The sequence below is a fragment of the Lampetra planeri genome, chromosome 1 (assembly GCF_965212315.1).
Source record: "Lampetra planeri chromosome 1, kcLamPlan1.2.h2, whole genome shotgun sequence".
NCBI lineage: Eukaryota > Metazoa > Chordata > Hyperoartia > Petromyzontiformes > Petromyzontidae > Lampetra > Lampetra planeri.
In genome coordinates, this window is record NC_136107.1 from 17,772,130 (window position 1) to 17,796,455 (window position 24,326).

General features: G+C 46.8%; 1 protein-coding gene across 3 annotated transcripts in view; it reads right to left on the reverse strand.

Moving 5' to 3' along the window:
* The window catches only part of CRPPA (CDP-L-ribitol pyrophosphorylase A), a 55,781-nt gene extending 44,015 nt beyond the window's left edge, over positions 1 to 11,766 (reverse strand). Inside the window, exons 1-4 of one of the 3 annotated variants that reach the window (XM_078595176.1) lie at positions 11,586 to 11,766; positions 10,229 to 10,447; positions 8,108 to 8,381; positions 2,801 to 2,950 (exon numbers count right to left, since the gene is read on the reverse strand). In XM_078595176.1, coding sequence (XP_078451302.1) covers positions 2,801 to 2,950; positions 8,108 to 8,381; positions 10,229 to 10,383 — 579 coding nt within the window. In that variant the 5' untranslated portion in view covers positions 10,384 to 10,447; positions 11,586 to 11,766. The remainder of the gene's footprint in view (positions 1 to 2,800; positions 2,951 to 8,107; positions 8,382 to 10,228; positions 10,448 to 11,585) is intronic. The other 2 variants (XM_078595158.1, XM_078595167.1) reach the window with 2 other exon arrangements.
* Positions 11,767 to 24,326: the final 12,560 nt, after the last annotated feature.

The window sequence follows — 24,326 nt, forward strand, 5'->3', positions numbered from 1 at the left end:
ACTCCAGAATAATATTGTCACAGTCGCGGAGCTTCGTAATTACCTTCCATTGAGCAATTGAAAGACAGCTTTATCTTAAAACAAACCCACGGCGGCATTCTCACTCGAACTGCAATTAGAGATGTCGACGCTTCCTCTACCACTCAGAAATGGCGAGCAAACGATATTTATTCATCACTGGCAAGCATCTTTGCTGCACTAATTGGGTACTAGAGGGAACCATATTGAGACACTGTGTTTGTTATATTTGCAGTCTGAATACAAAGGTAAGCCTTAATTATCTTTGTGATGTTTTTTTTCAGTCACGCCAAATTATTTAAGCCAATGCGTTTGCCTGCCAAATATATATACATCTCAATCACCCCACCATGGCCAGAAATAGAACTCAGCTAGTGAGTTTAAATCGCAGCCATCTAACCACTGTGCCAATGCTCCATCCTGTATACATGATATATGGAATCTTAAACTGCTGTTCTATAAGGATATGCAAGAAAGTTGTAGATGCAGCCTGAAGCTTTCATATCATCATATTTATTTAAATGAAGAAAAATTTGATAAATAAGCAATAAACATTGTATTTTGTTGATCCTGAATGAGATTTTGAAAACATGTAAAGAGCACGCCAAGAAATAAATATCTTATATCACCGTTAGAACGATCGTATTTTGTTTTTGTTTTAACTACTGCATGACCTGCAATTGGAGCCTGCCTTGATGGCTGATAAGTCCCTTATTCTCGAGGGCAGACACTCTGTGAGAAATGTAGGGTACTATCAGAACGAAAATAAAGATAACTTTGATAATGCAAACAAAAAAAATAAAATTACGAACACAAAAAAAGACGGCAAAAAATACATCGTATTTCACGCCACACGTACGCACGCATGCACACACACCCACGCACACAAGGGGCTACTGTTGTCGTACAATGGCAAGCCATATTCACGAGGCGACACAAAGGAGCGGCTGTGATTGCATGGCCGCTAGACAAATGATTTGAAATGCACCACAAAGCAGGCCAGCGATAGGGGGTCATGAACGTCGGCAGTGATATCGGCGAGGCGAATCGTTGCGGAATTATTGGTGGCAAACACCCAAGGAACTTTCCACCTGCTTGATTCGATGCTCAGATCTCTGCGTCAAAACAAACACACGGGGCCGTATAGCCGAGAACAGGAAGTTATTTTAGACTTTTTTTTTGGTTGTTCTTTAAAAAAATTCCTGTGTTACATCACAAAACAAAAACTTGAAACTGTGTCCAAGCTGCGAAAGGGCTCCGTTTGGTATTGTAACAAAGCCAAATGTGCTGCTTTCCTGGCCGCGTAGTCAAGATATTTTCTCGGGTTTATCTTTACGGCATTAAAGCTTTGCAAACATATGATACGGAGTATTTAAGCTCTGTTCCTTTTACATTTCGAAGCAGTTGTGAAATCTCAAAGGAATGTAAGCTGAACTATCCGGCATCAAGATTGATTGATTGGCAGTTTAGGAACATTACAAAAGTCTGCTTTGCATTTTAACAAGTTACGTTTGGGACAAAAGCCTTTGTAAACAGCAGTCTATTGTTAAACATGAATACACAAACGCACAAAGAGAAACATTCCACTCAGGTGCCTTCATATCCCCTTGTAAAACGTATGATGCTGTATTTAACTGCGAAATGCATTCCTCATCCACTGCTGTCATTTAAATGACCAAAACCAATGGTCACATTAACCTAACGTTCAAAATGACCGCCAGTGCCTGTCATGTTCAACACAAACACCGTTAACCAGACAACACATTTATAAACAGACGACTTCTTATGAAGTTGTCTGTATGAATCACATGGCGACACTTTGGGGTAGCTATAAACCCCACGTAAAGTGATCAGCCTCGGGTGATAAAGCGTGCAGGAGGAATAACTGATGGATAGAACCCAAAGGCAACATGGGATGACGATGCACCACCATCGCTGGGCTCCACCAGACCAGTTCTCCTGGGAGCTACATGGGCTGCATGCGCCCACCTGCTGGAGTAAGCGCTGATAATGATGGTGATGAAGCCACTGCCAGTGCATTATAGTTTCTCAGTAGGTGTTTGTGTAAGTCTATAGGTCTCTGTGCGAGTCTATAGGTCTCTGTGTGAGTCTATTGGTGTCTGTGTGAGTATATGGGTCTCTGTGTGAGTTTATGTGTCTCTAGCGCTCATGATGAAGCCACTGACACTGCTAACAACAGACGAATTTAACCAAATAAAGGTCCCGAAGAAGGAAAATTGAATCTGATCATAAAAAGTGACGTGCTAAAGAGCACCATGTCGGTGCGTACTATCTGCTGTGCCATGGATCAGAAACACGGACGGTGGTAGAGAAAACGGAACGAAAGTTGAACAGTGCACAAAGAAATATGGACAGAGGCATGACTGGAATTACATTGACAGATAGAACGAGGAACACGCGGATTAGAGAGCACAGTGTTATAAAGAAATCATGTTGACTGTTGAGAAAGTAAGTGGCCTTGGACAGAGCACGTCATGGCTATAAGGCACAATGGCCGGTGGTCGGAACTAACGACAATATGGCAGCCAAGGGTGGGAATGCGTTCAAGAGGACGTCCATCACAGAGATGGAGTGATAATATTATCTCACATGGAGGTACCGAGTGAATTGTTACGTCAAAGGACTGCGAGAAATGGCGATGCCTTTGGGAAGCCTCCCATCCACATGAGACAGGTCATGGCTGATCAAAATGATGACGACGATGATGATGATGTTCGGCAGTTATTTCTTTACTGAGCGGCACGTGGCCCGGACACCCCACCTTCTCGTAGGCGTCGTAGATGACGTCGAAGCGGAACGCCTGGGGCATCTCACTGGCGCGGTAGTGTGACCTCTTGAGCACGTGGTCCAGCGTGCCATCCGTCGAGACGCTCACCACCGTGGACACAAGCGGTCGCACCATGCCGGCCGCCTGTGCGCACAAAGACAAAGATCCCCTGTATAGCCTAAACAGACTGTCGGGCCAAGTGCTATTTGCGAGCACCTATTAAGGCCAGTACGGCGCATGAGCGGGTGGGTGGCCAGAACGCCTGGCCACCTTTGTCTCCCTAGCGGCGATGTTTACACACCGCAACAGGTACCCATTTATGGCTGAGTCGACTTGGAGGAGGCCCAGGACCAGTTTAGACAATTGTCACTAGTGATGGCTGGGTCGCTGGGTTAGTAGCGCAGCAGGCTAACCACAACACTACCACTCCCCACACACACAGACCCACTTACACACAGGAATACAATGCAACCTTCGGTCACGCTCATAAAGCATTACGCTAACCACTGCGCCATCACTCCCCAAAGACACGCGAAAAGAGTGCGCGGAAACTGAATGCACGTCCGCTATCGTGCATGCACAAAGAAAAAAGAAGTATGTGCACAGAAACATCCCGTGTATACGCATAAATCACAAAATAAATAAATACACACAAATTTACCGTCAAGTATACCACATCAAAATATGCATTATTGCACTCCGTTACATCGCTGATGGCAGAACTCTGCCTGCCAGAATTCAGTTTTGTGCTGTGTGCGTTTGTGACCGTACGTGTGGCATGTGTGGCATGCATGTGTGCGTGCGTGCGTATGCGTGTGCGTCATCACACCAAGACTCAATGCCAGTCCTTGATACACAAAGAGACAAAGATTCACTGTGTAGTTTTACCCACTGTTGGGTCAAGTGCCATGAGCAAGGATCTATTAAGGCAGGTACAGCACACGAGGACGTGGTGTGGTCAGAGACACACCTTTGTATTTCAAATTATAATTTACGGCTATGTGTCGATCCACTGCTGGATGAAGGCCTCCCTGTACCGAGTTGTTCGTTGCTTCTCATTTGTTCGGCCACGTTTGTGCAGTTTAATCTCCACCGTTAGCCTTAATATAAAAATGTACACGTGATAATTTCCATACACCTTAAACAATCAAGTCTTACTTACATGAACAGACCTATGCACATATGGTGACAGTGAACATTGTGCTTAATCGATGAGCTGACACATCGATAAGGTGCCTGCTAATTTTACGTACAGCCCTTGTCAGCTCAATGGTGGATGAAGACCTTTCCACACTGTGTCGATTATGAGGGTTGTTTGATCAACCTTGACCAGGCCAGTCTGGTCAATGTGTATTAGTGAATGGGGGGGGGGGTTGTTTGACCATACTTCACCACGCCGGTCAGTTTAGATTGGTTGGTTTGGGGCAGGCACGATTCAGATATCACTCACCACTGATGCCAGCCGTGGTCAGGAATAAAACTAATCTCGCCGGATTCATAGCGCAGTGTGCTAACCGCCGCACCACTACTGTCGTTTGCTCCAGAAATCAAACTGCCTGGTTTCCGTCTGCAAGGAATGTTCTACACTTTCTGGAGGTGATTTAAAAAAAAACAAGCCACAAGAAGCCATTCTATTGCTGAAAGAAAGCCAAATTGCTTGCAGCTGATGCAGAACCAACACAGCTACATTAACTAGCTGTCTCCCACCACTGCAAACCTCTTACAAACAGGAAATAGAGATGCAATTCATCACATTGTGGTCACAAAATCACGATTAACATATTTTGTGATGCAATAACTTAAACAAATGGGGTGAGGCAGCGATAGCACAGTGGTTGGCACACTTCGCTATAAAATCCCCAAACCGAGTCCGAATCATTGCTGGCGAGTCATCTCTAAACTGCTCCTGCGTGCCCCTCCCCCCCACCCCTCTTTTCCGCCCACGCCCCTAAACATCTTCACCAAACCATACTGACCAGCGTGGCAAAGTATGGTTAAACATTCCCCATGACTAATCTAGCATGGGAAGGCCCCCATCCATCAGCGGATTGACAGAAGTCTCTACAAAAAAAACAACTATCATCTATTGATGAAGGAACGCGTTCAGATGCACTTCTGTGGCCGTCTGGAATGATCTTCCTTCCGATATTAGGAAGCCACTGGAGCTATGTACTTTTAAATCAAAATTTAAAACTTATTTCCTTAGACCTGTTTTTTTTTATGTTCAGTTTGTTGTCCTTCACCCGCACCTCCAATTAGCACGGTTGGCTAAGTACGGTGCAAAGGAAGTTCAACATATATACAAGGCATCCCAATGCTGATAACACCACCCATCTCAATGCTGCATGCTATGATGTCACCTCTCCAAAAAATCTCAGTGCTTCCCTTGCGCGCTCTCTCTTACAGCAATTAATCTCCTGATGCGTCAATCCGATTGCCAATTAAATTACGTAAGCCACGCATCCTGACCAAGTCCACCAGTTTTCATTGTTGACGATGACTGCAAGAGATGACGGATTAGTCTCTAATCTACTTGATTCCCTTTTCCGCTCCTTCGAGATAACATTGGCTTGCTTATGTCCGTGTGCCTGTGTGGATTCCTCCATGCAATGTGAGCATCTATAATAAGCGGACGATAAACTTAAATCCCAAGTTTTTACTTAAGACTATATCATGCACGTATTCATATTCTCCCAAAATCTTTAGTCGCGGAAATCAAATATTATTTGAAAACGTGAATAGATAAGTAAAATTTTTGTTACAAAGATTGCGATGCATCGAGAAGGCGACTGAAAATTCTGCTCTGGTGTCGTTAATATTCAGCCAGGACCAAGTGGATTTGCACAATATTTCCTTTAAACTTTGCCTTAAAACATACAACAAACGACCATAATTATAAAGCAAGTGCAAGAAACCCTGAAGACAAATGAACATCGGCCCTGAAAACAAACAGCCGTCAAAGATGGAATAAACACCAATAAACCAAGGCTTGTGCCAGGTCAACTTAATCTCGCTGTTCGGTGGATTAAGGCTTTCAACGATATAAACATGCGATCACTCAAGTGGCTACGGAATGTACAGACCTTTTTCTCATGGGCATTCCCAATTTCTGACAAAATTGTTTACTGCAACGTGCAGTTGTTTTCCCGCGACTTATGACGGCGTGGGAGGAATGGTAACGAACGTGTCCGTAAAGCAGCGTGTAACTTAAAAAAAAACACCCTATGCTGGGTAAATATGAACCCCTCCAGTGAATTACCACAGTCATATCGCACCTGTCAACAAACGCAATTAGGGCTGCATTATTTGCAGACAATACGATCTCCAAATCACAATTTATTCACCCATGTCAGACTGCGTCATCTGCGGAGCAACGCGGGAGCAGATAACACAGTCCCATGAAAGCATTTCTGGAATCACGGAGGCCTGCAATTAAAGGATGTGCATTGCCCTGTGCCCGATTCGTCAAGATTAAATTCACAAACTCCACGGTCTGACCTTTTACATAATCGCCGTGATGCTTGTGGTGCGACGGCAGTGGCAGAAAAAAAGCCACAAAAAACCCCACAGAGAATCAATGGTGGCCAAGGTAATCTCTCTCCATTCCTTTTGTACGCACGCAGAGTGCATGTGTGTGGGCGTATCAGTCAGTTCTGCGTCGCCAGAAAGACGGCTCTCTCGACGTGTTAATGAATACGCCTGCACCGCTTATCGCCGCATCTTATCTCGGCAGGTGCGCTGGAGCTGCGGCTTGATTATGGCTTGTCACGTCTGTTATTTGATGTCTGAGAAATTGGGAGCAGTTTGTTGCTAGCAAATTGGGACAATGTTTCTGCTTTTCTCCCCAGTGAGAGCAATTGCACATCGGGGGTGCGCATCTTTTACTACTGATAAGTCTCCTCTGCTCCCCGGTTTCATGAACACCATAATCCGTGGGGTTCATTGTTGTTTGTCAGAATCTTTTTGGACTTTTTGTTTTATTATTGAGTCACTGTCCTGGTTTTTAGTTAATGAAAAGCTGTTTTGGTAGATTTTGCATTTTGTTAAGTGTGTATAGCCCTGGATTAGAAGGAATAATGCCCGGGTAATCAGATTTTTGTACATTAAGTAAATGTATCCAATTGCACCACTTGCATTGAACATCATGGCCTCTCATACAATTGGACCATAGGCTCTCCAAACCAAGTTAGTCATGGGCAATATTTGACCACATTTCACCATGCTGGTCAGTGCAAATAAGCTCAGGGGTAGCTGCGAAGACTGGTTGATGTATAACCTGCCACTAGCCTTGGCTGGGAATCAAACTCAGAATGCTGAGCTCATAGCGCAGCAACATTCTAACCACTGTGCCAACACCCACCACCCCAGGGCATTTATCATGGCTTATCCAAATATTTACAAACTGATAATAAAACAAATGTTTTTTTTTTGCTACTTTAGTGATCTCACACTGCCTCAATTACACAGCTTGAGGATTTAAAACCCACAAGCGTTTTGGCTCGCCAGCTAAATACAGCAAACCTATATGTTAGTCTGTCTTTTCCGCAACCAAAATAAACATAATCCGCTATTATCCTTTAACATGTACTTTAACATGTTGAAGTGCTTTAGTCGGGCGGCGAGAATCCAATGGCAGTAATTTTAAAGTATTTCAATGCTCAATCAAGCATTAAGCTGCCTCAAGTTCCATGGTAGTCCTCAGCCAGTGGTATAACTTCCATATTCCAATAACAGACATGTTTGTCCAAAGCCCATACAATTGACTTTCCAGAACACCACGGTGGCAAGATGTTAACTACCTCGCCTGGTATACAGGAGGTCGTGGGTTAAATCCTGAGCCTGATGCCTGTATATTTGGAGTTTGCATGTTCTCCCCGTGGTCGCGTTTATTTTTCTCTGGGTCCTCTGGTTTTTCCTTCCACATTTAGAAACGTGTGTTTAGAGAATTTGGCTGGTATACATTTTCACATAAGCCACTTTTCGTTCAGCTAACATTTGTGGCCAGGTCGCTTTGAAAAAGAGCTATGTAGCTCAGTGGGCCTTACTGGATAAAAATTTTTTTTTATATCTTCTTGGTTCTTTCGGTAAAGTCACGTTGAAGGGAATTTATTTTTTATAGTTTTAAAATAGTTTATATTTGATTGACCCTGGAGGGATTAGAAGCCGAGTTTATGAATACGATTTGAACTCACCACATTTCAAGTGAGTTGATTCCTTTGCTACAGGATCATTGGGTCACAGTGAGATTCGTCGCACCACGACACGTCGCACCGCACCACTCCGGAGACTAGTGCCACCCACCCCGACATCCCGCCCGGCCTGCGCCACTGACAGCAGCGTTTCCACGTCCACGAAGGGCCTCACGGCGTCATGCAAGATCACCACGTGCGGCCGCGTGCCGGGCCGGCGGGCCAGCGCGTGCAGGCCGGCCCTGATGGAGCGGTGGCGCGTGGTGCCTCCCTGCGTGAGCGTCACGCGGCCCTCGCACGTCAGGCCATCACGCTCCAGGAACGAACTCAGGGTCTCCATGTGGTCTGCTGCGACCACGACCACCACGTGCTCGATCCACGGCGTGCTGCGGCGGCGGGTTTGGGGGGGATTGGGGAGGAGATGTTGGGGAGGGGGGTTGGGGGGGCCCCGCAAGGAGACACACACAGACACCACAAGCACATCGATCGTCATCAGCCACCACAACAAATTCACGCATACACAAACACACGGATTTGCACACACACACAAATTGGTATATATGCACACGGTCAACCGCGTGTATACACCATCGTTAGCTATGATTAATACACGTTCGGATGCATGCCTAACCAATCCATTGCAATCTCTCACAATAACCAACATCATTATCATTATCCACCATTTTCAATTCACTGCTGGATGAAGACCTCTTCATTAATTTGCTTATTTTTGCTCACCCTGGATAGGCCCTTTGAGCTAAAAAGCTTTTTTTCAAGGGTGACCTGCAGGTCAGTGCCATCTCTCATAACCACAAACAGCATTATCAGCCATGATCAATCCACTGCTGGATGATGGCTTCCACAAGCCGTCACCATCTCTCAAGCCGTCGCCATTTAGTTTAGTTAGTCTCGCAATGGCCAAAAAGTGCACGCAAAATTAATCCACCGAATGCAGAGCAATACGGATTCACATTGAGAATTAAATGCAAACGCATCTCCAGTCTACACAGATCGATGAGCATATTTATTTTGAAGAGTGAAAGCAGCAGTCAGTCATTGACAAGGAAGAATGTTTTTAGTATTGATTTTGTTTATTTGGGAAAGAATATTTCGGCCTGAAGCTGTTTTACAAGAAATGAACGAAGAACATTTCACTAGGGGCTTCGACAAAAAGCCTTCGTTACTGCAGCGGAGTGCGCGGGTCCATGTGCTCGACAACTGTTCTCATTGTTGATCTGAAGCTTTCGTGGCTGCATGAATCCATACTCTTTGGTTCTTTCGGTAAAGTCACGTAGGTAGAAAATAAAATAAATACCTACGTGACTTTACCAAAAGAACTAAAGTGTAACTGTTCTCATATTTATTTGGTATCAATCAGTCTATTTGTTTCAAAACGAATGTATGATTTCGATTTCAACTGAGGTCTTGCTTTTATAAGTGTTGATGACTAAATTAATTTCCCCAGAGTAAAATGAATTTAGACAGACAACAAAAACTAATCTAATTATTGTGATTCTGCGTTGGCAGCAGTGCAAAAGCACAATTGTGCTTTGGAGAAGAGCCACTGCCTGAAACGTCGCCGATATATATATTTAAATTTTCAGGCCAGTGTTATTTAGTTTAACACGTAGGCTTTCGCGACCAATATAATCCATAAGATAGGTTTTTTGGGTTAGATCGCGTAAATATACATTTTATATAAATTAACACTGCCATAATATAGGTGATTTTGGGTTAGATGGCATAAATTTATATAAAATTTATATTTACGTGATCTAACTCAAATGTATATAAAATGTATATATACGCGATCGAACCCAAAAAAAACTATATTATGGCATTGTTATTTACGAATGTTTTTTTTTTACAAAAGCCAAGCGCAGTGGTAAATGAAATTCACGAGTGTTTTCCGGAATCTGGTTGATAACGTTGCCGATGGTAGAGAAACCTTTCCGTAACCCCGCTTTTTAATTTGGTCGTCGATTGGTTTGGCCTCATAACGGAAATCTTAGACGCCACACACCAATCTATGACGTAACGCAAAAGGGAATTGTGACGTCACGCATAAAGGAGACCAGAAAATCAATGACGTCACCTTAAATCTCGCAACAAAATCCTGACTACGGTGACGTCACCAACACGGCGAAAGACCCTACGCGTCAGGGTGACGTCATTTCCCGAGACATTTTTTTTATATAAACAAAATCAAGGCGCCAAAAAAGCAAGCTCAGACCTGAGGAAGGCGATAAGCGTGCGCGCGATGAGGGGCCGGCCGAGAGCGGCGCGGTACTGCTTGGGAGCGCCGCCACCCAGGCGCTCACCGCTCCCCGCCGCCGGAAGCACAGCCCAGGCGCGCAAGGCCGCAGGCTCCGGCCCGCTCTCGCCCATCGCTTCTGTCTGCGGTCACGGGGTCGCTGTCTTGTCTGGTTCAGCTGGCAGTGGACCGCGGCTTCTGTGCGTAGTTAGTAGGCGTGGAACACAACAAAAGTGCTCGTATTCTTGGTTTTTTCGGTAAAGTCACGTAGAAGGGAAATCATAAAATAATACAATTTCCCTTCTACGTGACTTTACCGAAAAATCACATAGAAGGGAAATAAAATAATGAAATTATAAAGCAATAAAATAATTAAAATAGAAAACAATAAAATAATTTTATTATTTCCCTTCTACGTGACTTTACCGAAAGAACCAAGAATATGAATCCCTGCAGTCACGAAAGCTTTAAATCAAAATGTAACGGTGCTCGTGTCAACAGCTGCTGTCTGCGACTAGCGCGGCTACACGAGTTCGAATCCCGCAACATCTGTGACCGATTATTTTAACTGGTCCCGGGCCTCCTCCTCTAGGTCAACTCGGCCTCAAATGAGTACCCGGCGCGGTGTGCAAACATCGCCACTTGGGGAGACAAAGGCGGTCGGGTGTGGTGCTGGCCACCCACCCCCCTCGTGTACCGTTTCGGCCTTCATAGGTGCTCGCTAACAGCACTTGCCCCAACAGTTCCTTCTCTTAAGGGGATTTTTGCGGGCAGTGGTCGGTGTGAAATGTGCGATCCAGCCCCCGATACTTTTAACACATCAGTTTAACACAGTACTTGGGTTGTTACAGACTTTACTGTGGGGGGCCTCTCGGGACCCCCCCCCCCGCGCGCAAGCCACCCCCCCCGCTCAGCCCCCTCCCCCCCCCGCTCAGCCCCCTCCCCCCCCGCTCAGCCCCCTCCCCCCCCGCTCAGCCCCTCCCCCCCCGCTCGCGCTCCCCCCCCCTCGCCCCCGCTCGCCCTCCCCCCCACCCCGCTCGCCCTCCCCCACATGCACCCCCCGCTCGGCCCCCCCACTCGCCCTCCCCCCACATGCACCCCCGCTCGCCCCTCCCCCCGCTCGCCCTCCCCCCCACCCCGCTCGCCCTCCCCCCACATGCACCCCCCTTCCCCGCCCTCCTCCCCCCACCGGGGTCCCCAAAGTCCCGTGAAGGGACGTGACTTTGGCCCCCCCCCCCACACTTCATGCCAAGTGGGGGATGGGAGGGCCGCGTGTGGCCACGCCGAGCTGGAAGCGACCCCGGGGAATGAATTGGTTGACGTTTAGGACACTCACTTCTCGCCAGGCGCAAAGGCGCCTCGAGATTCCCGGGCAAAAAAAAGGCAAGAGGAGGCGGTGCAAGCGAAGGGGGCGATTCCTGCCGAGAGCCGACCGAGAAGAAGCGATGGCCGCTGAAGTTGTCGGCTTTGTTCGCCGAGCGGCTCATTCGGAGTCGCGGGCTCTCACGGGTGGCGGCTCATTCGCCGTCGTGATTCCGTGTTCCACGCCCGCTGTTCGCAGCGAACGGCAGTCGACAGCTGCACTCCGCAATTATAAAATTCTGCATTCATTGCAAGGTGGCCTTTAGTGCGGACCCCCGACAGTACACAAATGTGAAACACCCCCCCGCCCCGCCAATCATCGTGCTGTCAAACCCACAATGTTTTCAAATGTGTGTTAGAACCTCACACTGAAGATGTCTTATCGGAGAAAATAATTGAAGAACACTGAAAGAAACTATGCTCGCCACGACGCAGTTATTCCAGAGTAAATTAGATCCAAAGGGGGCAACAGTGCCGGCTAAAATAAGGGCGTTTTCGCGGCCTCAATCGGTACCTGGGAACCACTCCATCACTCGAAACTTAATTCGGCCTGAATCATGGCTTGATGTGTGTTGTCTCTATTCGGGATCGACCGTATCGTGCAGATCTGCCACCTTAGTGAAGTACAAGCAGAGAAGCCCCTTTGTCAATGCCACTGCTGGATGAGCTGCTCCCCGTGCGGGGTCGTGGTTGTTATTTGACCGTACTTGACTTTGCTCAGCGCTGGATACACATCCTGTATATGCTCGTTAAGGTATCATGAGTGCAATATCGCTCTGCCACGCGATCTGTCGCATTATCCATTACGTTACGAGTCCGTTTCAATACGATTGTGAATCGTCCGTGCTGGACAGCCATACATGACAACCTTAAATAAGCCGGGTCATAAGTAACACAACAGAATAATTAGCATCGCTGTGAAAAATAATAAATAGCAAAATAGATAGATTAATCTATCATGTCTCTCCACGTAATGAAAAAAAAATGTTTCCCCAAAACCGATTGTTACATTCAGTGTCTCATGCAGTCAGGCTTGCTTGAATTAATACCGGTCAATTGCAGGATGTTATATCTTAAAGATATGAGTCCTTAAAGATATGAGTCATTGATCAACGCAACATATGATAAATACATGGCACAAAATAATTATTAGCGTCATTATATATGTCTCTGCCACGTTGTCCTTTCCATCAAAATACAGTTTAGCCATCTGTAGGAATCATCAGTGCTACGTATCCCTAATACCATACCTTGATGATGATGATGATTACCATATTCATTACAAACGTATATAAGCCAGGTCACATACTTACACCTTGATCTTGAGGTATGCATTCCCCTAGTAACACAATGTGACTGGCATTGGCCAAACACCTCAATGCTGAACAATTACCTGCAAATTATTCAATTGGGATAACAAAAGAACATCACCGGCAACTGCGATCATTTGGCAAAACCCCCCCTCAAAGAGAGTCTTGAGACCCAGTGAAACTTTCCTGGGTAAGCAAGCGCAATCATAATAAGTTTCGCCTTTCATTAGGAATGATCAGTGTGATACAGCCCTCCCCACAGTCTTGCTGACAATAAGCTTTGTCGGGGTCATTGCCGAAGGAAAGATGGTTCCCGCAAACAGGCAGGGAGGACGTCCGTTCAGACAGAGACCATGAGGACTCGGGCATTGGGCCGCGGGCGAGTAAATTAAGCCGACTTATTTTCGAGTCAATTTCCACTCTGTCAAGCAGACTGGCTCCTCGCAATAGAAACCTGTTAGCCCCGGGGGTCTAGCAGACTTGGAGTGAGTGATGGGGAAAGTATTTTATAATACGGCACTGTGTGTATGTATTAGCAGCAAGGCAATGGGCAATTTAGGGGATGGTCGTTGCTTATTTAACAAAGGATCTCCCACCAGTATGGGCCCTCTACGTAGCCCAGAGCCCATGGAGCCACTGTGGCCCATGGGCTGTGGTGCAGTTGCACCGCCTGCACACTACACAGCTACGCCAGCCACTGCCTCCGCAACATCAAGCAGAGTGCTGTAATATGCGCACTAGTAACATCTGTGCCCACGACAAATAAAGAGTCTGATGGTTAGTTTGTGTACGATACAGGGTACAATGTGGACTGAATTAATATTGGTTATTAATGGCATAATTAATGAATGACCAGCGTGGTGGAGAACGGTCACATTAATCCGAATCTATGACGTAACGGCCCTCCTCCAGCAGTGTATTTACGAAATGGGTGTACTAATATTAAAACCTGGAATAAAACAAACAGAAAATTCGCCCAAGGAAGATAACCATGCCTACCCACCACGGATTATGTAACGCTTTCCAACATGCGTCTGTGTGCTCTGAAGCATTGCATGATCGGCAGTAATGGCATAGCGCTTACGCCAGGCGCACATACAACAGCTCCTTAGTTTAACACGTAGGCTTTCCAAACACACATTCATTATGAAGCCCCTTCGTCCACGATGAGAGAGAGAGAGGCTCTGCCGGGTTAACCCCTACTAGCCGTTCCCGGCGGGGCGGGGTCGCCCAAGTAACAACAACAATAATAACAATAACGATGCAATGTATATGTCCGACAATATTTTACAGACGTAATAACCGTAACTCTGAGTCCCTTGAGTGCTGGATTGCGTCTCCAAGCTTCGCGTAGCACCTTTGAGCGATTTGACCAGTCTTCTGCAGTGATTCTATTTTACATCGAAGATGATTGCGTCAGGAGTAGCGTAGTGCTGCATCGTTGTCCATCTCTCGTGTTAGTCCCTTGCAACAGCACACGTGTACACACAAGTTTAATTCAGTTTTGACAACTCTTACAAGAGTTATCGTGCCCTCTCCCATTACAGACGGGCATGCAAACGGGTGAACAGAGCGAATGCACAGACGCTTTTACAATTATTTGGAAAGCGTTAACAACAACAATAAACCCAATGTGTTCACAGAGCCTTCACGGCCAATGTTTTTTTCCACTGGACATGGGGGGGGGGGGGGTTTGGGGTTGTGCAACAGAGCAAGGCTTTCACACAAGGTGCCGTGTCGTCATCGCCATCACCATCGCGCCCGGAGCACATCAGTAGCCGCCATCAGTAAACGTGCACGTCAGTGCTCGCTTGTCAATGGCTTTGCTCTGAGCGAGGGGCTCTAACAAAAGTCGCTTCACAACACAACGGCAGCGCGGCGTGGCACGGCACGGCACGCACCGTGAACCCGACACGCTCCTAGCCCACCGCTTGATGTATCTCTCTGCCAATTCATCCACCGACTGAATGAAGCGTTCGTCGTTTATGACCGCTCCACAAAGGCGGCGCCAGACAGGAGCCTGGGCTGTGGAGGTGTTGTGGAATTACAGGGAGGGAGTGAAGGGGGTGAACGGAAGAGACCCGGGGTCATTCATCCCTACCCCCACCGCCCACCTTCATTTACAGGGGTATTACAGAAAGACGACCCCCTAGGGGATGTTTTACACGCGGATCAAATTCGCGTTCATCACACTATCCCTTCCTGATAGAAGGAAATCGTTTAATTGTGTTCTATGCCGTCTTACCTATACATGTCATTTTTTGTATGTCTGTCTGTGCGTCTGCGCGTGTGTGGCCGAAATTTGCGAAGGATTATGCTCGCAAACCGTGGGGTTAATGTTGAAAAAAAGTAACCAGGTTGCACGCCAAAAGCCATATGCTGAGCCAGCGCTATTCCGATTTCGCGTCCGTCACCTTTAAAGTATTCTGGTGAATTAGCAGCGAAACGTCGTACTCAAAAATTGTAAATGTTGTGGATTCACTCTTCAACACAACGTGACACTATTTTTACTGATTGGCCGCGTCGGGTGGTGGAGGGTTACGACACATTTATAAATAACGCGATCTAACCCAAAAATGCTTATTATGAATAATATTGGTCGCTAAAGCCTACGTGTTAAACTGACCTTTAAAGTAGTTCAATTAGCGATTTAGTGCTGTTTTCGGTTACTTATTTATTACATAGCGCATGCTCGACCCTACCAACTCACACGCGTTCGGTGGGGGTGAGAAGGGAATTCTCTTTCGTGTGGACACTGCTCAAAGTAACACACATATTACTGGTAGGAACCTCCTGGTTACACCAGCCCACAGGGAATTATTGTGTCCGTCCGTCCGTCGTGCAGGGAGGGGCTGGGTGGGGAGGGAGGGGCTGGGTGGGGAGGGGAGGGTGGGGAGGGTGGGGCTGGGTGGGGAGGGGAGGGTGGTGAAGGGCTGGGTGGGGAGGGTGGGGAGGGGCTGGGTGTGGAGGGTGGGGAGGGGCTGGGTGGGGAGGGTGGGGCTGGGTGGGGGGTGGGGCTGGGTGGGGGGTGGGGCTGGGTGGGGAGGGGCTGGTCACCCCGTGGTGCCCTTATAAAACTCAACGTTTAACCTACTCACGCCGGCTTGTGCCCGCCCTCACAGTCGTATTTGCGGAATACACCACGCCGCCGTTGACCCTGGCCATTGATCAAGCAACCCAACGTTCCTACCAGCTCCCTCCGCAGGAATGTGTTTACATCTCCGTTCAAACATTTGTTACCATGACTGTTTACTCATTACAAATTGCATTTTATCGGTTAGATTTTATGACAGGGATCAACAAATGTTTTCCGACAGTTACCCTAAGTAACAAGATTTTTCTCCCCGACTACTAAGCGCTACTTTTAAATTGTTATATACAAAATGCCTATTGTTCTCCACTATCTTTGCTTTAGCGACCACGTCTTTCCATCAGGGCATGACACTTATGCACATGTTTTCTGTTTGCAAATAGGTATATTTCTAAATATCACTGTCCTGCTCACAAAAACAAGTTTGAGGGGAATAATAGCCTTTTTCTGTACTCTTGAGGCATAAACACATTCCTACGGAGGGACCTGGAAGGAACGTTGGGTTGCTCGGTCAATGGCCAGGGTCAACGGCGGCGTGGTGTATTCCACAAATATGGCCGACTGTGAGGGCGGGCACAAGCCGGCGTGAGTAGGTTAAACGTTGAGTTTTATAAGGGCACCACGGGGTGACCAGCCGCTCTCCAACTAGCCCCACCCCTCCCACCCTCCCCTCCCCACCCAGCCCTTCCCCATCCAGCCCCACCCTCCCCTCTCCACCCAGCCCCACCCCTCCCATTTTTGGATGCACGATGGACGGACACAATAATCCCCTGTGGGCTGGTGGAACCAGGTGGTTCCTACCAGTACCAGCCACGTAATATCACTTACTGCGCAGGGGCAAACCAATAAATATACTCATTGCTAGTACATCTTAATTCTATCATATTTACACTTGCCCCCTCAGTAGAGGGGGTTGAGCAGTGACGTTACGTCAATTATGCTTGATTGGTACGCATCTGCTCAGAGTTACAGGTAGGTTAGGTTCATTTTGGATTAGTTGACTTTCATTTATTTTCCGCTCTTGCTCGCGGCAAATGTTTGCACCAAAATGGCGGAACACCCTCGTAGTCGCTCCGAATTACTTACTTATTATACACGCGTGCATTTCCCCTCTCCCTTGCTTCTTTCGCTAAAGTCACGTACATACAAAACTATTATTTACAAACTTATTTAGTCTATATCAAAGTTAGAGTGTGCGTGTGTACGTCCATGTGTGCGTGTGAGTAGCTGTTTGTCTCTGTGTGTGCAAGTCGATGTGTGTGTGTCCATGTACTTGTGTGTGTAAGTCGATGTGTGTGTGTGTTGGTCGATGTGTTGTGTGTGAGTCCATGTGTGTGTGTCAGTTGATGTGTGTGTGAGTCGATGTGTAATTCCATGTGTGTGTGAGTCGATGTGTGTGTGTGTAGATCGATGTGTGTGTGTAAGTCCATATGTGTTTGTGTAAGTCGATGTTTGTGCGTGCAAGTCGACATGTGTGTGTGTGGGTCGATGCATTTGTGTGTGTGTAAGTCAATGTGTTTGTGTGTGTCGATGTTTGTGTGTGTGTAAGTCGATATGTGTGTGTAAGTCGATGTGTGTGTAAGTCCATGTGCGTGTGTGTAAGTCGATGTGTTTGTGTGCGTCGATCTGCGTGTGTGTCTGAGACGATGTGTGTGTGTACGTCCATGTGTGTTTGTATGAGTCCATGTGTGTGTGTGTGTTAGTCCATATGTGTGTGTGTCTGTCCATATGTTTGTGTGTGTGTAGTTCCATGTGTGTGTGAGTCTGTGTGTGTGTGCGTCGATATGTGAGTGTGTAAGTCGATGTGTGTGCATGTGAGTCGATAAGTCAGTGTGTCTGTGTACGTCTATGTGTGTGTGCGTAAGTCGATGTGTGTGTATCGATATGTGTGTATGAGTCGATGTGTGAGTGGCAGTCGATGTGTGTAAGTCGATATGTGTGTGTTAGTCGATATGTTTGTGTATAAGTACATATGTGTGTGTTTGTGTAGGTCAATGCGTGTGTGAGTCTATGTATGTGTGTGAGTTGATGTGTGTGTGTAAGTCGATGTGTGTGCGTGGCTCCATGTGTGTGTGTAAGTCCATGTGTGTGTGTTTTAGTCGATATGTGCGTGTGTAAGTCCATATGTGTGTGTGTAGGACGATGTGTGTGTGAGTCTATGCATTTGTGTGTGAGTCGATGTGTGTGTGTAAGTCTATGTGTGTGTGTGTGAGTCGATGCGTGTGTGTAACTCCATGTGTGTTTGTGTGTGGGTCGATGTCGGTGTGTGTATAAATCGATGTGTGTGTGTGTCTTTTTCGCCTGGTCAACGCCAGGTACTTCCCGCTAGTCGGTTATAAAACACAAGGGACTGTAGGGATCCTACCGCAGTGTAATGGTGAGCACAATGGACTTGTATTCCAGAGGTCGCCGGTTCGATTCCATCTCCTAGTGCGGCGGTATAAGTGGACACACACCCCGGTGGATAGATTTGCGGGTCCCGTGTGGTGTGGTAAACTGTGGGACTCTCATGTCTTCCAAGAAGTCTGACAAGCGTGTAATAGTGAATCAAATATCCCCTAAGATGTCCTCTCTACAGCTCCCTCAAGTGGAGGCCCTTCTCCCAGCATGGATGTAAGCAAGCAATTGAATGACTGATCCTTTGCCTCGTTGAAAAAGGGATTATGCTTTCTGCGTTTGCTTTCACAAATTCTCTGTCACAAGATGCATATTACTTGGTTATCATGTGTCGGCAGTGGTGCAAAAGCAAAAGCACAAATAAAAAAATCTCAACACGTTCGTCAATAACACTGCCTTAAAGTTCCAGTCTGTTTAATAATCCCACGTTGTGTGATGCATAGCAATCGCGTTATATCCAATTCGCATCTGCGTTCTAAAAAAAAGTGTTCCCAAATACATTTATCGCATTATATCCAATTCGTGTTACGAAAACACGCGTGATCAGAGAATGGACTGTGAAAAATACAGTATATAATAGGCGACGTTTCGGGGGATGTTCCTTGTATCTGTGAAGAAGGGCAATTGCCCAAAACGTTACCTATTGTTATTATATTCTTATTGTTTCAAACATCAATCGGATAAAGGAATTGGGGAAAGTGACAGGCGAACCGTGACACCCAATAAGCCTCCCAAAGACAGCAACTTTCAGAAGATGCCTAATGCTCTAATCAAGTGGGACACAAACACCCCAAGGTTGTGTATACGCATGAATAAATAATGCAATCAACATACCAATTCCAAAACTACCGTTTCAATAATATTCATAATCAGTAATTTCAGCCGGAACAGTCCGGAACGCTGTTCCATGAATTATTTTGACAGGCCACACCTATCTCACTTCATTTTGTCCTCGTTCATTTTCTAAACTTGTTCATAGCTTGGTTATAGTAATAGTTAAATAACATAGGATGATTATTATATAAATAGGCGTACCTTGTGCTGATGGTGCCTTAACACGATAACCCCTTCCTCCAAGTCAAGCCTAGCAACGTTCCGGAAAATATCGAGGAATGAAAACTTTTCCCCCGAGAGTTACCCCCGAGACACAGACCCCGTTTGTTTGCATGTTTGTTTGCATGTTTTTGCCACAAGTACGTGTGGTCAATGCAGACTTGATGCCTTGCAAATGGTATCTATTTGGTGTGTGAACATCTTAACACCTCGTGTTTTATTGCCATGAAGTGTAAAACCTATTCTTATTTTTCGTCGTGGGTGATTTGGTCGACACCATTAACTCGCTATGATAGAAAACCCGATGCAATCTCGGCGACTAAAACTTGTATTCAAACCCAGGTACTGGCCAGTGCGGCTCAGTGGCATAGCTGTCGAGTGTGCGCCCAGACCCACGGTCCAGAAGGGCCCAGACCCAGAGCTACGAAGAGGACATTTTTACAGGGGCCCCATTTAATAGGCCCTCGTGCAAGGAATTACATGGGGTGCCCTTGTCCAAGAACTCTCCCCCTTCCCTCACGCCCACTACCGTTCTTCATAGCCCACCACCTGAGCCCAGTTGCACTGCCTGCACACTTGATGTTAGGGCAGTGACGTAGTTGTGGTTGTGTGCAATCTTCGGGTATGCACCGCTTGTTGTTTGCTATGACATCAACAGACGTTTCGCTGCACGTGCCGTTGGAAGAGATAAAACAAGGTTCCACCTACCACGTGGAGCGAAACGTCGGACTTCACGCCGAACAACACGCGGTACAACCCGAAGACGCATCGGGGAGAGCTGCGCCACTGATTACTGAGTGGGGAGACAGCGCAGGGGAATGTGGAGTGGTAAGGGGTCGAGTTGGGTGGTGGTGGTGGTGGAGGTGATCTACGGTCTTTAATTATTTGGCATGGACATTGGGGGGATGTCATGAGGCCACGGAAGAGTGGATGAAGAAAGAAAAAAAATTGGTTGAGCTGAACACAAAAAACACAACACAAACCCCCCATCCAGCCGCGAGCCTCGTCCCCCCCCCCCCCGCCGCTTTCAGCCGGGCAGTCGGAAGGTTTGCGTTTCCATAATCACTTTCCGCCGGAGCTGGAGCGCTGGGCCACAGATGAGAAAGCAGGGGTTCCAAGAATGCGCATTGTCCTTTGTGGCTCTGGCCGCTCTGCCTCGATCTCGGGGCGAGGCGCCACGCTCGGCCCTGTCTGTATAAGTTACATCCCCAGTGTCGCCTTTTGTCAAGCACGGCCGGCTCAGGTAACGGGCCCGCAGGTGATCTCATCCCGCACACAAAGCTTGCCGCAGCTCGCTTCCTCTGCCCTCGAGCTCGGCGCGCGGTCGTGCGTGTGTGTGTGAACGTGTGTTGATATCCTTGTGTGTGTGGATGTGTGTGTATGTGAACGTAGGTGCTCCCTAACAGCACTTGTCCCAACAGTCGATTAAGGCTATACGGCACGGCACACGAGGGGGTGGGTGGCCAGCACCACGTGCGACCGCCTTTGTCTCCCCAGTGTCGATGTTTGCACACTGCGCTACAAACCCGGCGATCCGAGTTCGATTCCTGCTCACGGCCAACACCAGTGACGATTAACTTAAACCGGTCCTGGGCCTCCCATAGGTCGACTCAACCTCAAATAAGTACCTCGTGTGGTGTGTAAATATCGCCACAAGGGAGACAAAGGTGGCCAGGCGTGTGGCTGGCCATCTACCCCCTAGTGTGCCGTGCCAGGCTTCATAGGTGCTCGTGAACAGCACTTGCCCCATCAGTATGTTAAAGACTTTACAGAGGAAGTTTGTTTTTGTATGTGTCTTTGCCTTTTGTGTGTGAATGTATCATTGGGGAGCTGTAGTGTATTCGTTAGCGCATTGTACTATGACCTGGGTTCCATTCCCGGCCATGGCTAATATCAGCGACGAATATATGAATCGGTGCTGGGCCATCCCTAGGTCTCCATAGACTTTAATTGAGACGTAACATGTATGTATGCATGTTGAATTATTTTACCCCGTACTAACCCTTTGTGCTATTCGGAGGTGCGGGGGAAGGACAGCAAACTAAACGCAAACAGCAGTTCTAAAGAAATTAGTTTTCAATCTACTTGACATAAAAGTGCATAGCTCCAGTGGTTTCCTAAAATCAGAAGGAAGAGCGTTCCAGACGGTCGCAGAAGCGCATCTGAAAGCGTGCGATGCAGTGACCGTCTTTGTTTGATAGACACCAAAAGTCGCTGCTGCGAGGATGAACGGGGTTCGAGTGATGGCTTATGCAACTTGACGAGATCAGCAAAGTATTGCGGTTCATACTGTACTCTTTGGTTATTTCGGTAAAGTCACGTAGGTAGAAATAAAATAAAACAAATCACGACGTTTCTATCGCAACACAAGCGATCTTCATCAGGTGGGACAACCACAGCAAGAAAATGCTGAAGTTGGCGGGAGAGCTGCCGTGGCAAGAGGTTATTATTAAGTAAGAGAGGGGAGACGAGGCGAGGGGGGAGAGAGAGAAGGGGGGGGGGGTACGGGGTAGGGGGGGCGTGAGCGCTAGGGGAAGAGGACGTGAGGCTGGGAGGGGGGAAAGTGGGTGGGGCTAGAAGTGGGAAGGTGGTGGAAGAACAGATAGAGGACGTGAGGCTGGGGGGGGGGGGGGGCGTGGGCGGGGCTAGCAGTAAACCGGCAGGTAATGATGGATACAACAACAAGTTAAGGCATTACCTGGTTGACAACATCCTTCCAATGATTGTTCAATTTGTATACATCTTCTCGGTTGAAGTTTTGTCTATGTTTATATATCTGGATGGCTTCATGAACAAACCTTTGACAGTAGCCCGAGGGTTTGTAGAGTACCTTGGTCTCGGAAAAAAACAATATCATGCGAGCCCACAGCATTATAACAATGGTCAGCTATGGCAGAGGTATTAGTTCTGCCATGTTTCAGATCTGCCTTGTGTTCACGAACACGGTCCGAGACATGTCGTTTCGTTTCTCCAATGTAACTGCTACCGCAGGTACAACTCAGTTTGTAGACTACAGGGTATTGCATGTCAGGAATGACCTCCTTCACAGATGGGATTAGATCACGGATTTTGTGTACTGTATTGAATCAGACCTGGATCTTGTGTTTGTTTAAGATTTTGGAAATCTTTTTGGTAACACCTGCTATGTATGGTAAAGTGATGGTTTTGATTGGATTCTCAGGAGATTGTTTCTCCATGGTTGGAGAAACAGCTTTGCGAATAATGCGATCCGAGTACCCATTCATCTTGAGGGCTTGGTGTACGTGTTTCAGTTCATTGACTAGGTGGCATTGGTTGGAGATGCAGTGGGCCCTATGGTGTAGTGTTTTGATGAGGGAATTCTTCTGTGCCGGATGGTGGTGGGAATCAGGTTTTAGATAGGAATCTGTGGGTGGCTTTCCTGTGGACAGAGTGCCTCAACGAGCCGTCAGGCCTCTTCTCAAACAGAACATCCAGGAATGGTAGCTTACCATCCTTCTCCACTTCTATGGTGAATGTGATTGATGGGTGTATGGAATTGATGTGGCTGAGAAATTGGTTCCATGCTGGCAGGCCATGTGGCCAAATGACGAAAGTGTCATCTACGTATCTCTTCCACAAGGAAGGACGTAGGGTGGATGTCTGGATGGCATCTGTTTCAAATTTATCCATGAAAACATTCGCTATCACTGGTAATAAGGGGGAACCCATGGGGGTACCTTCATTTTGTTTGTATAAAGTACAATTCCAAGTGAAGTAAGTGTTGGTAAGGCAATGCCTAACCAAAGTTGGTAGATCAGGATTCAGTCCATGTTGGACCAAGTCTTCAATTATTGCTAAGGTGTCAGGTACAGGAACCTTGGTGAACAGAGATACTACATCAAAGCTGACAAGCAAATCATCTGGAGACAGTGAGATGTCCTTGATTAGAGAGACCAAGTTAGCTGAGTTATGTACTGCTGAGGTAGTCTTGCCCGTGAATGGAAGCAAGGTCTCAGACAGAAATCGGGCCAGTTTGTAGGTAGGTGAGTTGATAGTGGAAACGATGGGCCGAAGTGGAGTACCTTCTTTATGGATTTTTGGAAGACCATAGAATCTGTGTGGTCTAGCAGCAGAGGGTTGTAGGGAGAGCCGCTTGAATGGTTCGATTAAAGAAGTTGAATTGTTGATGATATTGTTGGTTTTTGTAGCCAGGCGGTTGGTAGGATCCTTGTTAATTTTGGTGTAACTGCCATCATTAGGAAGGTCCTGGATTTGTTGTTGTATCAGTCCCTCCAAAAAACGCGATTATGCGATCGCATGATTCCATGCAAAATCAGCCAAAGTCCGCATATTTATGCGGGGGGCGCGTTTTTTCAAATACGCCACACTTTCGCCGCATAAATTGCAGATTTCCGCGCGCAAAATATGCGGGCTTGCATGATTTCATAATCCACGCATTTTCGTTGCAAAAAGTCACATATATCTTAGCAGAAAGTTGAAAAATGTTGCGTTTACTTCACACAAGCGCAGCCATTTCCCCTGTTGCCATGGGAACGTTATGAAGTGACGTCACTCATTACGCGACATCATTGAAAAGCTGCAAACCCCGCGATGCCAATGAAACCATGATGAAGAGTTTATGCAACTTTACAGTTGTAAGATTGCACTTTTTTGTTAGTAGTATGTAAATTTACATTACTGTAAGACTGTACTGTTACTGTATTGCTTACGTTACTGTGCACTGAAAACACGTATTTTAACAGAAGATGTCTGTTTTGTATAGCTACCTCTGTAAAACAGGAAGCACACATTTAATTTTTTTATATTTTATTTATTCATTTTTACAGAAGTTGTAGCATATTCATTTTGTAAAGCTACAGAACATGTTCGACTCAATGTTTTG